Genomic DNA, 14,170 nt, shown 5'->3' with positions numbered 1-14,170 from the left:
CACCAGTAGTCTCCATCCAATCTGACGGAGCTTGAAAAATTAAAGAAGAAAAATTAGCAGTATTTATATGTGGAAAGCTGATAGAGACAAACCCCCCAAAACTTGCAGCTCTAATTGCAGCCAAATGTGGGGGTGAATACGTATGGAACCAGCAAATGTCTGCTCTTTTGTTTAATTAGCTTTTTTGTCAGAATAAAAATATTTTGCACCTTCAGATGTTAGATTGAATAATTGAAAAGTAAAAATCCCAATTAAGACCATTTCAATTCCAGTTTGTAACACTACAATAGTTCAAGGTACACATAGTATTTGTGTAATGTGTGTGTTTCAGACTGCTCACTGGAAAGAGGCCCTGAATGTGCTGAAGCTAGTGGTGTCTCGCTCAGCCAGTTTGTCCCTGCCGTCCTATGCTCACGGGGATCTGGCCAACCTGGAGGTGAGCCGTATGATGTGGGATGGCTCATCCAAAGCCCTGCCTGGCAAAACACTGGAGTTCCACTTCGATATTTCTGAGGTACGAGTAGGACTGTTTCACCTCTCTATATTCAGAGTTGGTTGTTGGTTGTGTACCGTTGTTTAATGTGCATGTAACTGATCATTAATCCAACCAAAGTCAGTAATCAGTATTCCCACAAACAATGGGATAAGAACAGCAGTTGCAGAGTGATGGTATGAAAATGATGAATAATTGCAGAAATAATATTGAGTCTGTCTAACCACATGGCCAATAGCATACATGTCTCCACATGATCTTTGAGTTTTGGCTCTGCCACCAAGCTGCATTTTTCAAAAACAGAACACTTGATTCATTTCATTCAAGGTGAATGTTTAGTGTTTGCACTCATATTCTGTTATTATTTGGTCAGGGCACAGTTGCGTCTCTGAAGTAAATGTTTGTGAAGAAAAAGGTCTGTTTGCATTCTAAGGGGACGCTATAAAACTGGCTAATGATTTTAAACAGATAACAATTTTAAACAGATTATTTAAACAAGTTCAGGCTAAACAAGTTAAGGTCAGCCAGCCAAATTCATTTGGAAAATGTAAAGATTTAGTAGCAAATGTATCATGTCAGATGTGTGTCTGGGGTGGAGTACAGGAGACCAGTGTGTGCAGGGTTTTGAGAACCAAACCTAAATTATGTGGAAGAACCCCCACATAAATCCACAACATTATTTTTGAATTAAAAAGGCCAAGAAAATATTTCTGTCTGACATCAAAAGACATTAGGAAAGCAGAACAACTTGCAAAGAGTTGTTCTTTGTGATTTTATGCCATGGAATGTGTGAATACCACAACACTATTTTGATCTGCACTAGGAACAGTGCACCTAGTCATTTTGCTCCCCAAAACAAAATACCTACCCTTTACTGCCTTACGAGCATGTAATGTATGGTGCATTTTGCATCTTTGTGTTATGCACTGAACACAGGAAACACTCTATTTCCCAGAGCACAATCTCAGGCTCTTATATGGCTTAATGAAAGCAGTAATATCCGGTCCAGATGGAACAAGTGCAGACTGATAAAAGCCTCGGTAATTACGCTGATTTTCCACATGGACTTGCAGTGCTTATCTACACAAAGGCTAAGACTGCAGACACCCTGTATCTCTGGTCAGTTTAGGGACATTTTATTTCCGTTTAGTCAGTAAATGACTTCCTTAGTTCACCTAATACAGTTCAGTCAATTAATGGAATTATATCAGTCAAGTAATGGAATTGTATAATGCCTTTTGTTCAGATCAGAACTAAAGACAAAACTAGGAACTTGTTAAAGTTCTATTAACAAAGCCTTTTGGGAAACACTCACAAAACACGCTTGTACATTCTTCATTACTAAGATTCATCAAGATTCATTGTTACCAGAAAATGCAACCCAGTACAGTTATGTCAACAGCACCACAAAACCTTACAAGCAGTCTAGTTATATGTCTGTGTGTGTGTTTGTATGTGCGTGTATATGTGTATGTAGACACCGGTGATTGGACGTAGGTATGATGAACTGCAAGGTAGAGGCGGTAGAGATGGGAAAGCCCGTGCCATCGCAGTGACCCGTAGCACCTCGTCCACCTCGTCTGGGTCAAGCTCCAACCCTGTCCTGGTGCCTGTCAGCTGGAAGAAGCCACAATCCTCACAGGTGAGACACAGATATATGTGTCGTACCTCTTCCATGACTTCTGTGCACATTTAATTTTTACATTTTACCTCTGATTTAGATCACATAGACTCTTCAGAAAATTACCACAAAATTTTTTTTAAATGTTCAGCAGCTTTTTAAAAGTTATAATAATGCATATGAACAGATTTTGAGAATTACAGCCTAACTATAAGAAAACTGTATTAGTGTTACACTCATTGTTCTTGGTACTTAGTGTGTTAGAAACTACAGTAGCACAGGACACAATGTTAAAAATTATTGCTTTAAAAATTATTTCTCAAGTGCTGTTCTGAGATCAGTTTACAATATATGTACTATAAATGACAAGCGGAAGCTGTTTTTAAATAAGTACATTAGCTGCCCCTCTGATAGTCTCCTTTGTGTTCTCAGAAGCGAACACGTGAGAAGCTGGTGAACGTGCTGTCTCTGTGCGGCCAAGAGGTCGGCCTCAGCAAGAATCCGTCTGTAAGTGATCACTCCAGCCCCTTTACTACACTGCTGTGAATCTGAGTTGTATCATAAGTTGTTAATAAATTTACCCATAAGACCGTCCCTGCTATGGCAACACCTGTGATTTAATTGAGTCAAATATTTTTCTCTGCCAGGTGATCTTCTCTTCCTGTGGCGATCTGGAACTGATGGAACGCCAGCCCAGCCAGGTGTCCTCAGAGGATGGCACACGAGAGGACACTCTAGATGACACTGCCTCTGAGCAGCAGTTTCGAGTCTTTAGGGACTTTGACTTTCTTGACGTGGAGCTGGAAGATGGAGAGGTAATTACAGACAGAGCTTAGTGTTGAACTGGGTCTTTAATTAGAAACCGTCATTGTTCTAAAACATATCCTTGTGCATGCATAGATCACAGAAAGTATAACAGTTGTTATTATCAGATTTTGACATGAGCTTGACAATATTTTGCAGAAAGTTATAGTACACTTTAATTACCTGGTTTTATTCTTATTATAATTTCTAACACAACTTGCTATTTCTGCTGTACCTGTGTTTCTCCTTTTCATTTTCTTTCCCTGGTGGTGTATTAACAGTCTTCATTTGATGTCTTCTCTAACATGGTTTGCTTTATCACTGGTCTTTCTGCTGTGTGGATAACATTGTCTCTCTTTTTCTCCTGTGCTGTCCAGGAACTGCAGGTAAGCATGTGTGTGCCAGTGATTGACGTAGAGAATGACAGTGGACTGTCTGCTGTAGGTGCATAGAAGCACTCTGTGCATGTGTGTGTTATAGTCAGGGTTGTAGCTGAAAGTTCTTATTAATAGAAAATTGAAATGACTTTTCATTTGATTTGTTGTCATAAATATCTACAATGCATGTTGACTGTGTCTTGTGACCAAGTTATATAAGCTGTCCTTGATGTTACAGTCTTATTTTATATAGAGGTCTCAGAAATGACAACCTTAACAATTTCCTCAGTAGTACAATTTCAAAATGAAAATACAACCTGCAAGTGTGCATGTGTTACGTTTTTTAGCATGTGGCATAAAACAAACAGTAAAAGGTTAAAAGAAGACTAATTAGGCATCTAGCCTGTCAGTTGAGTGTTTAAACAGCCTGTTGCAGTGAATCTTTCAGTACACTCAGGTGTGTATATGGACGTGTGTGTTGCAGGGCGAGAGCATGGACAACTTTAACTGGGGAGTACGGCGGCGCTCTCTGGACAGCACAGACCTGACAGAGCTACTGGAGGAAAGCCAGCACTCAGACAGCACACCCAGCCTCGGGCCACTTGATCCCCAGCACGACTCAGACGACTCGTCTGAGGAAGAGTCCAACTCCACCAGCCAGAGCCTTTCACACCACTCACAACTCGTACGGGACACAGTTCTTGCAAAACTTTTTTTTTAAAATTATGAAGTATTCTTTTGCTGGCGCACATTTGAACAAAGTGACAGTTGCTTATTATATCTCTCTCGCTTTCAGACAATGAACCTGTCTCCTTCAGAGGACACCAATCATACTGACTCTTTGTCAACCTCCTATGACACATCTGCTGACCCAAACTCTCTGAATGCAACCACACCAGGCATGGGGATGTCTTTTCCAGATGACACCATCATTCCACCTGTGAGTAACATTTTGCCTGTCATCTCTTTTCCTAGCAACTAATTAAAGATCTAAGGAAGGAAGGCTCTGAATGATCATTTTGTCCATAATTACCCCTTTCAAAATGCATTTTACTAAAAATCATATATTACAAAGATTAAGACCAGATCATTTTAACCAAAGAATGACAAGTTATGTAGAACTATTAAAAATGACTGGTCTTTGTAAAAATTAAATTAATTTTGTCACTCATCATGTCCAATATGTATTCAAATATAATAAGAAGGCAGGGTTTAATGAGTCCATGTTGTGTATTTTTATGCAGCCACTGCCTGAAGATGAAGGTAGTAATGTGCAGGAGGACGACTTGTCGTTTTGTGTGAGTGAGCTGCCTCCGGGGTTTGACTGTGGCTCCAGCTTCACTTTGGATATTCCACCAGAACCTGATCGATCAGAGTTGGAACTGGACCCAAGCTTCCTGCATGGGTATGCTGATATGCTGCTGCATTCTACAAAACTTACTTTTGTAATAAACAAACAAACAAACAAACAAATAAATAAATAAAGTCCTTGCTGATTTCTGTTGTGGCTTCTGAATATTTCACATCAAGTGTTCAATTTGTCAAATACAGAATTGTAACAAAGGAAAATCCACTATAAGTGTCTTAGTATGGTGTCGGGCCACCATGAGCCACCAGAGCATCTTCAGTGCACCTAGATATAGATTCTATAGACCTAGGTATAAGGGAGGAATAAACACCATTCTTCCAAAAGATATTACCTCAACTGATATTTTGATGAAGGTAGTAGAGAGTGCTACCTCGGTCCAAAATGTCCCATAAATCTTCAGTTGGACTGAGATCTGATGAATGCAAAGGCAAAAGAACTGCATCATTTTCATACTCATCAAACCACTGAGCTGAGGATGTGGACGTTGTCATCCTGGAACAGACCACTCGACCAGTATAGAAATGTTTCATCATAGGATAAAGGCAATCAGCCAAAATAACTTAATTCATTTTCAGTGACTCTTCCCTCTAAGGAGACAAGTGGACCCAACCCATGCCAGCAAAATGACCCCACAGTATAACTACCAGAGCTACCAGACCCCCTGTCTGTAAGGGTCGAGCATTCTGGCCTATACACTCTCTTGGTGTACTAACCACTTGGTGCCACTAACCAGTGACTTTGTAAAACCCCGATTTTAAATGACTATTAAAAGAGAACAGTGTGTGAATAGCCATCTTTCCCTACTGCGAGATATACTGTTACACTGTTATGGTTTTTTTAGCCTCAGGTCTGAGTATATATTGCAAAATCTGTTCTGGTTATACATTATAACAGCATGAAGAGTGAGCTCCTTTCCCCTTTTTACCATAGCTACAGTTATGGAGAGGAGAGGGACGATTTGGACGAGCTGGGTTTTCCTCCACCCCCATCACCCTTCTTTTCCGCCATCTTAGCTGCCTTCCAGCCCACGGTGTGCGATGATGCTGAGGAGGCATGGCGCACACACATCAATCAGCTGCTGAGTGACTCAGATGGCTCATGTGCTGTGTATACCTTCAGCATCTTCTATTCCCTGTTCGAGGTAATATGACTCCTATTGTTGCTATATGCTCATAACACAACTCATAACACACACACCATACAAATGTGAATTAATGTATATAGACATACGGTGCATTCAGAAAGTATTCAGTGCCCTTCTTTTTTTTCCAAGTTTTATGTTGTTATGCAGCTTTATGCTAAAATGCTTTAAATTGTTTTTTTCACATTAATCTACACTCCATACCCCATAATGAAAAACCAGATTTGTGATAACTTTGCAAATTTATTAAAAAGAAAAAACTGAAATATCATATTGATATAAATATTCAGACCTTTAGCTATGACACTTGAAAGTTAGCTCAGGTGCATCCTGAGTAATCGGGGGAGAAGGGCCATGGTAAGAGAGGTGACCAAGAACCTGATGGTCATTCTGGTTGAGCTCCAGAGATCATGTGTGGAGATGGGAAAACTGCTCTCCCAACTGCTCAGTTTGCCTGGTGGCCAGCTATAGGAAGAGTCCTGGTTGTTTCAAACTTCTTCCATTTAAGAATTATGGAGGCCAGTATGCTCTTTTGTGAACCTTCAGTGCAGCAGAAAATTTTTTTTAGCCTTCCCCAGATCTGTGCCTCGACACAGTCCTGTCTCTGAGCTCTGCACGCAGTTCCTTTGACCTCATGGATTGGTTTTTACTCTGATATGCATTTTCAGCTGTTAGACCTTATATGTACAGGTGTTTGCCTTTCCAAATAATGTCCAATCAATTGAATTTGCCACATGTGAACTCCAATCAACGTGTAGAAACATCTCAAAGATGATCCAGAGAAATGGAATGCACCTGTGCTAAATTTCAAGTGTCATAGCAAAGGGTCTAAATACATATGTCAGTATCATATTTCAGTTTTTTCTTTTTAAAAAATTTGCAAAGTTATCACACAACTGGTTTTTGCTTTGTCATTATGGGGTATGGATTGTAGTTTGATGTGGAAAAAATTTTTTAAAGCATTTTAGCATAAGGCTGCAACATAACAAAATGTGAAAAAACTGAAGGGGTCTGAATAATTTCTGAATGCACTGTATGCTATACTAGCTAGAATTATTAGAGTACACATACCTATAGCTTTTGGAAATGTACATATGTCATGTGTATGTATGTATGTATGTATGTATGTCTTTGTGTCGGAAAGACACAAAATTGCACAGCAATGAACTTTTACTGGGTTACTGTGCTGAGCAGCAGTTTGAAACGATGCCGTGTCTGGTGTCACCTGTGTCAGAGGAAATGTATTAGTATTTTTCTGGATTCAGTGGACTCGCATCCCATCCAGGGTGTGTTCCTACCTCATGCCCAGTGTTCCTTGTATAGGCTCCGTATACACTGCAACCCTAACCGGGATAATGTGGTTATTGAAGATAAATGATGAAAGAATTTTCATCAAAAAAAAGGAGGGAAAATACTTCTAATGTCCTTTGACGCCCTCTATTAGGCTCCAGAGGTCTGACAAGTTTTCCTTCTTTCAAGTCATTTTAAATATCTAGTAGCAGTAAGTCAACTGAACCTGTGTTAAAATCTTAACATCAAATCTTAACAAAGTTTTCCATCATCATAAACAAGCCAAGTTGCCTTGACTTATTTCTACTAGACATTTTTGCACTGGAGTCCATGGCTGGTGATCAGTTATTTGAAAATGAAAAATTCTGTTTTCAGAACATCCAGAACAAGTTTTGCTCCCTAACCAGTGATGCTGCTGGCTACCTTGGAGATGGCTTAAAGGGCATTGGGGCAAAGTTCAAGAGGTCATCTCAGATGCTGAGGAAATGTTCAGACTGCCCCATGCTTTTTGTGGATGCTGACACTGTGAGTATCAGCCTTAGAGAATGTGATTGCATGCTTTGTCTGACTTTCTATTATTGTGTCCATCACTGTGTAATGAACATGCATTTTTCGTGAAGCACAGTGTCTTACTTCAGCTTTGCTTGTTTGACCTCCTTTGGTTTGTAGATAATGTCCTGTGGGCTTTTGGAGAGTATGAAGTTTAGTGTGTTGGAGCTGCAGGAATATCTGGACACTTACAATAGCAGAGAAGATGCCGCCATCACAGTACGTTGAAACTGCACACATAAGGTCACACCACACTTTCATAGAAAAGTACAACTACCTTAACAACTGTAAAGCTCTTTGCTTCAGGACCTCTTTGACCTGTGTATGTCTGTCTCCTTCAGTGGCTTCAGAATTGCAAGTCCACGTTTCCCAGGTGTCCTGACGATGGGGTGATCACCTGTCAACCTGGAGACACAGAAGAGAAGGTCTGCAGATACGCCTCAGCACACTGCTCCCACTCAGATCTCAGACCAGTCAAAACCTATGAAAGGGACATACTTGCACACAATCAACAAACAGATAGTGCTTTATTCCATGGATTCAAGTGACATTACATTTATATAATTTCACATACAAACATGATTATTGTCAGACTAAAGTAATCATAACTGATCACTACCAGAACTCGATGCAGCTAAAGTCACCTGTATGTTCTCTTTGTCACTGCCCCTGACAAATCACCGCTATCTTTGCCAATCATTTCAATTGTTTTTTTTAAAAATGATTTTAAATATTATTCTAAAAAAAGGAATGAAAAGGATGAGGAAATTATCAAATTGGCACATGTTGCCTCCTTCAGTTGCTGCAAAGCCTATAGAAATGGTCAAGGCACTTATCTAGTATTGGCTATGCAAATGAATTACTGCAGAATCCTTTACTGTCCACATACAAATGAAATGGAATTTCTACTCACTCAGTCTACATGCTAATTACTGTATCAGAGTAAACTCAAGATACCCTTCAATTCAGTTCAGTTCCATTTAGATTTTGGATCAGAGGTGACAGTTGTGAGGAAAAGCTCCCTGAGATGGCATGAGGAACAAACCATGAGAAGAACCAGACTGAAAAGGAAACCTATCCTTTTCTGAGTGACAGTGGATAGTGGGATTAGTACTAACAGTACGAACATCAGCATTGTGACTATAAGAACAATATGCAGGCATGAAATGGGAATAGTTATAGTCAGTTCTCATGTGTAGGACCTCATCAACTAATTTTCGTTTCACATCTTCAAATCTTTGTGAGCTGATTATGGTGAGAGCAGGTAAAATAAAATATACAGGCTTCCCTGGACAGGAAGAATGTCTTTGTAAAGAAATCACAAACCATAAGAATGCCAGAAATTCAGCTGCACTGCAGTGTTGAAATCTATGTTTTATATTAAGTTATGCCATAGCCTTCTTTCTACTTTGGTGGAATATGTGCTCTTTTTCTTTTTCACCCCATATATGATTTTATCTTCTGCATGAATAATATAAGCAAGCTTCAAGGTTCAGTCTAATAATAATGATCCACTAATCACAAGACACTTTTATGCTACTGGGTTGAATCTCACTGTGTGCATGCTCTTTTATTAACACCTTGTAATTCTCCTCTCTCAATTTCGTCTTGTCTTCTGACATGCTTACAATGCAGCAAATGGAAACACTGGCTGTAAGTCCAAAACAAGATGAAGTTCTCTCATATGCCGTGTTAACATTGCCAGTCCGTGAAAGACTGTGTAGACCAAGTACAGCACTGCGTTTTATTTATATTTTATCCAGAACATACGTTGTGTGATATTTCTGTATTTTGTTCTCTTCAGCAACTGGAACTGTGTCAGCGTCTCTACAAACTGCATTTTCAGCTCCTGCTCCTTTTTCAGTGCTACTGTAAACTGATCAGTAAAGTCAGCGCTATCAGCTCTGTGCCAGAGGTACTGTGACCATTTGTAAACTATATGGTACTAGCATACATGAAGTGTGCAAGTCCAGATAAATGCTACAGTAGTATTGTTATACACTCAGAAAATGGTCTGGGTTAGCAGTGCATCTGAAGTAGTGCAGAAAATTGTCAAGTGACAATTTACAAGTAGCATTTTGACTTATGCCCGTAAAGACAGTATCTCATTTTGACGCCTTATTCTGTTCTGTCTCGCAGTTGTCGAACATGTCCCGTGAGCTCGGGGAGCTGAAAGCCAGTCTGCGGTTGGCAGCAGGAGTAGCGAGTAATCAGGAGGGCCAACAACAACCCAGAATTCAACCCATCTTCACCACATCAGAGGCAGCAGTACAGGCTGTGCTTGAGTGCCTGAAGAACAGGCATTATACTACAGCCATCTGCCACATCCGCCAGTGCAGGTCACACATGCACACACACACAGACACACACACACACACACAAACACACAAACAACACCTAAATCTATCCCTAACCTCAGAAGCCAATAGGAAATAAATAATAACTGCAGGTTTTTATAAAAAGGTTGTTTTCTTTGTGGGGACCAACTAAATGTCCCCACAATGTCAAAATTGTCAGATATTCCTATCCTTGTGTGGGGCTTCCCTTGCCACTGTCGCCTCTGGCTTGCTCATTAGGGATCTGTATGTGGATTTCTATAAAGCTGCATTGTGTCCATTGTTAAAAGTGCTATTTATCTAAAAATTGAATTGAATTTAAAAACATGTCTCCACACACACACACACACACACACAACCACACATACACACAACTAGCTTATTTAAAATGGAGACATCCAGAAATGTCATGTAGCAATCAGTTCAGAACAGATTCAGTTTCTTGGTAACATATCTTCAAAATTACAGAACTCCAGACTTAAATGACCATATCAGAGTTTATTATTAGCAGAATAAGCTTTGTGATTTGAGATTTGCAGAGTGTAAGAGTTGTTACCTGTGGCAATGTGACACCAATAATATATATCTTTGGCCACAAGGGAGAGACCAAGTATTGTAATTAGATGAAGTGAACCACTCAGACGCATGCTCAAGCATCAGCATATTAAATAAATGTGTGTGCATGTAGATCTACATTAACAAAGGACCCAAAATGTAACTTTGTGTAAGTATTTATATATTATTCAGTATTTAGATATTTAAATGAGGAAATATAGTAAATTTATATGTTGTCCTTTTTCCTTCATTTCTACAGACTGCTTTGGCCAAATGACATCTTTGGCAGCAGTTCAGAGGACGAAGTCCAGACCCTGCTGAGCATCTATTTCCGTCACCAGTCTCTGGGCCAGACAGGCATGTTTGCCCTGGTGGGCTCTGAGCAGGATGCGGGGCAGGTCAGCACCGAGCTCATGGAGCTCAGCAGTGAGATTCGGGATATGATCCGGCGCGCTCAGGACTCCCGGCTCATTTCATCCTGCCTCCCGGACTCCAGCGCTTCAGCAGTGAGTCTCTGACAGGAAGTGTGCAGCACTCCAAAGCAGCGCTGGATCCCTCCTTAGACACTCAGCCCCTCCTCTACACTCATTCACTACTGCCCCCACCCGATCCAGGCCATATCCACTGCGCTGTCTGGGAGTGCTGCAGCCCTCTCCCGGCTCTGTCCTACAAACTAGCACATTACTTAGGAAAAATCAGAGAATTGCCCTTGATTGCATGGAATAGGAAGAAGGGGGTCCTGAAAGTGAGCTTGTCTTCAGGCTCTCAAATGTGCAGCAATTCTGGAGAAACAGAACTGTTACTGTGTGATGCTTCAGATTAAGTCACGCTCTCACATTTTTATATGTTTATGTAATTGCACTATGTTGAGCTTTCAACATCAAACATCACAAAGGAAGACTAGGTTGTGTTTGCTACTGAGGACAAATGCTGCGTTTTTTTATAAGGAAACAGCAAAGCTGATTGGAACTTTGTACTAAATTGTGTCTGTACTGTATATTGTTCATTGGGAAAAGTGCAATGAAGGATAAACTGAACTGGATGCCTTTCTACTGATACTGCTCAAGAATGTTCTGTGAATTAGACACACCAGAGAGCTTTTTCTTTTTGTAACTGTGTTTGAGCCTGTTCATCACTACCTGTTTAACACTGAAATTAACATTTACATGCACGCACACACACAGGCATGCTGAAATTTAGCTGCCATACAAAACAAAACCAGTAAGCTGGTAAATATCAATATATCCAATTGTTGGTTAATGTTAGTGACACTATTAGGCCCTTTACTTTTTGAAATGTGTCGCTTTCTACTGTATACAGACTTGCCTCTTGCTCACTTGTATTGTCAAGATATACCAACATGCATTTTTATCTGAGAAATTGTTCTATAATGTGTCATTCAAAACTGCCAAGCATGCATTGTTGTACTTATGATTTATTAAAACTATTTAAATTAACTGCAAAAAAAAACCCATTTGTACAAAGTCCAAAAGGGAGCTCTTCTCATGTGGGTCATTTGTTTTGTGTTCAGAAATGTGCATGCCAGCAGAGATTGTACATTGTTTTCCTTAGGGAAAAAGTCTTAGATTAGGGGTTTTACACTGTGTATATAGTTACTTTTACAGCTTTTGTGAAGTAATTTTGTTTGGTGCTGTCAAGTGTCATGTAAAAATAAAGACTTAGCAGATTAATAATTTGTTACCTCTATCATCTGAATCATAACACTACTTTTCAGTCACAAACCATTACCAGTACTTCATTTCAATAATTGTGTAGGTCTCAATCTCAAAATAAGGTAAGAGCAAAATAAATGTGCTTATGTATATTTAACCTCAGTTTCAGCTGTCACAATCAGATTTTTTAGATCTCTCTCTGACATTTACAAATATGTTCGAAATTTAAATGGAACATAACCAGTACAGACCATGCTAGCTGCACCAGTAAGACCAGTGTTATCAGTAGGCTTCTAGCAGTCAACCAGCATGACCATACACAGACCAGCACTAACCACCAGAAATCATTAACAGACTGACTATTTTATGTAGGGAGATTATTGACATTAGAGAGTTGTCTACAAATATACAGTATATGATGGGATGTTCCTCACCTCTGAATTCAAAGTTCGCTGAAGTGCAGATTCATAAGCCTCAGTTCCTCACCTTCTCTGTCTGGCCCTTTTTTGATGAAAAGGGGAGACGTTGTGGGAACATCCTGATTATCACTGCTTTTTCCTGGGACTTCAGCGGGACAAACACAACCATAGATCACAAGTATTGTGTTTCTGTGAGTCCCAAGTAACATTTCTTCAAATTGGCTGTAAGCAAAGCCTTGACACATCTTCAGCTCATTGAAGTCTCTCCAGTACCCCCTAGAGGTGGACCAGATGTACTGCTCAGCTCTCAGAGCGAAAGATGATGTCATCTAGTTAGGCGGCAGTATTATGCCTGAGGTGTTGGAAGGTTGCAGGGACTCTAAGGGAGAGCTTAGCAAAACAATTGAGTACAAAAAGAACATTAAACAAATTTATTTAGCAATCTTTTTAAGATTTTGACTAATGTTCCAAAGATTTTAACTTATATTATTCACACCAAAATTTGAAGGATGGCATACAGTGAAGAAACCATGGCATGGAAATTCGCATAGAACAGAGAAAGAGAAACAAGGCTTAGAGAGTGGATATGATTGTATTCTCAGAGTTAGCAGAATGACCATTTTTTTGTGTGACAAATCGCAGCTCACTGGTTCAATTTGGCCAAGGCAAGCACAAACTTTTTTTTTCTCCTGCCAATTCCCAGCCACCGCTCCTCTACCCAGTTACCAACCGGGGAGGGTGAACACATGCTGCTTCTGCGTTATGCAAAGCTAATCAACCTCATCTTTTGAAACTGCTGGTCATGCTGCATAACACTTGGAGGAGAGTGGAAATCTCCCCTCTTCCGCATACTCGAGCTCACAGATACCCAAGATTGGCCAATGTTGCTGTGATTGCCAGGGGAGAGTGTGCATCCCTCCCACCCAGAGGGAACGGCCAATTTTGCCTGCTTGGTTACGAGCCATGCATGACTATCATCGTCAGGATTTTTTTCTGTTTGGTTGTTTGATATTGAGTGGATTATGGTGTAAAAAAAAAATCAATTATTTTAAATTTTTCTCAATTTATGCATATTTGAAAAATAAATATAAAAATCTGTTGCTTCTAGGTTCTGTGTAGAACCCTACAACATAGTTTCATATCAGAAAATGTCCCAAATGACAATTTTAGGGAGTTAAGAACACTCAACTAATCCAACACACCTTCAGAGAACATTATTCACCCCAGAATAATGACTTGTGATTCCACTGCCTTTAATGCCTTTATATTGAAATACCCAAAGTACATATACCATAAAGGTAAGCTTATACTCACAAACTCAAATCTGCAACCCTTAAGGGTCCTTCAATTGTCCCTCTGGGGAACCCAAGACACATGAAGCAAGCCAACCACATCTTTTCAAACAGCTGCTCATGCACAGAGCAGCATAACACACCCAAAGAAAATTACAAGTGCCATCTACTGTCTTCCACATACATGAGCTCACAGATGCTCATGATTGGTTAGTGCATCTCTGACAAGGGAAAGTGTATGCAATCCATCC

General features: G+C 40.0%; 1 protein-coding gene across 10 annotated transcripts in view; it reads left to right on the top strand.

The window, feature by feature from the left end:
* fryb (furry homolog b (Drosophila)) overlaps positions 1–12,365 on the top strand; it is a 73,060-nt gene extending 60,695 nt beyond the window's left edge. For 8 of the 10 annotated variants that reach the window (XM_053241246.1, XM_053241241.1, XM_053241239.1 and 5 more), the window contains exons 48-62: positions 332–514; positions 1,971–2,135; positions 2,547–2,621; positions 2,762–2,929; positions 3,780–3,980; positions 4,092–4,235; positions 4,540–4,700; positions 5,595–5,805; positions 7,471–7,620; positions 7,765–7,863; positions 7,986–8,069; positions 9,280–9,297; positions 9,449–9,559; positions 9,784–9,983; positions 10,795–12,365. In XM_053241246.1, coding sequence (XP_053097221.1) covers positions 332–514; positions 1,971–2,135; positions 2,547–2,621; positions 2,762–2,929; positions 3,780–3,980; positions 4,092–4,235; positions 4,540–4,700; positions 5,595–5,805; positions 7,471–7,620; positions 7,765–7,863; positions 7,986–8,069; positions 9,280–9,297; positions 9,449–9,559; positions 9,784–9,983; positions 10,795–11,053 — 2,229 coding nt within the window. In that variant the 3' untranslated portion in view covers positions 11,054–12,365. The remainder of the gene's footprint in view (positions 1–331; positions 515–1,970; positions 2,136–2,546; positions 2,622–2,761; positions 2,930–3,779; positions 3,981–4,091; positions 4,236–4,539; positions 4,701–5,594; positions 5,806–7,470; positions 7,621–7,764; positions 7,864–7,985; positions 8,070–9,279; positions 9,298–9,448; positions 9,560–9,783; positions 9,984–10,794) is intronic. The other 2 variants (XM_053241242.1, XM_053241247.1) reach the window with 1 other exon arrangement.
* The last annotated feature ends 1,805 nt before the right edge of the window (positions 12,366–14,170 follow it).

Source organism: Pangasianodon hypophthalmus, chromosome 17 (genome assembly GCF_027358585.1).
Source record: "Pangasianodon hypophthalmus isolate fPanHyp1 chromosome 17, fPanHyp1.pri, whole genome shotgun sequence".
NCBI lineage: Eukaryota > Metazoa > Chordata > Actinopteri > Siluriformes > Pangasiidae > Pangasianodon > Pangasianodon hypophthalmus.
Note: the sequence above shows the minus strand (reverse complement) of the source record. Positions and strands in the feature narration are given on the sequence as shown.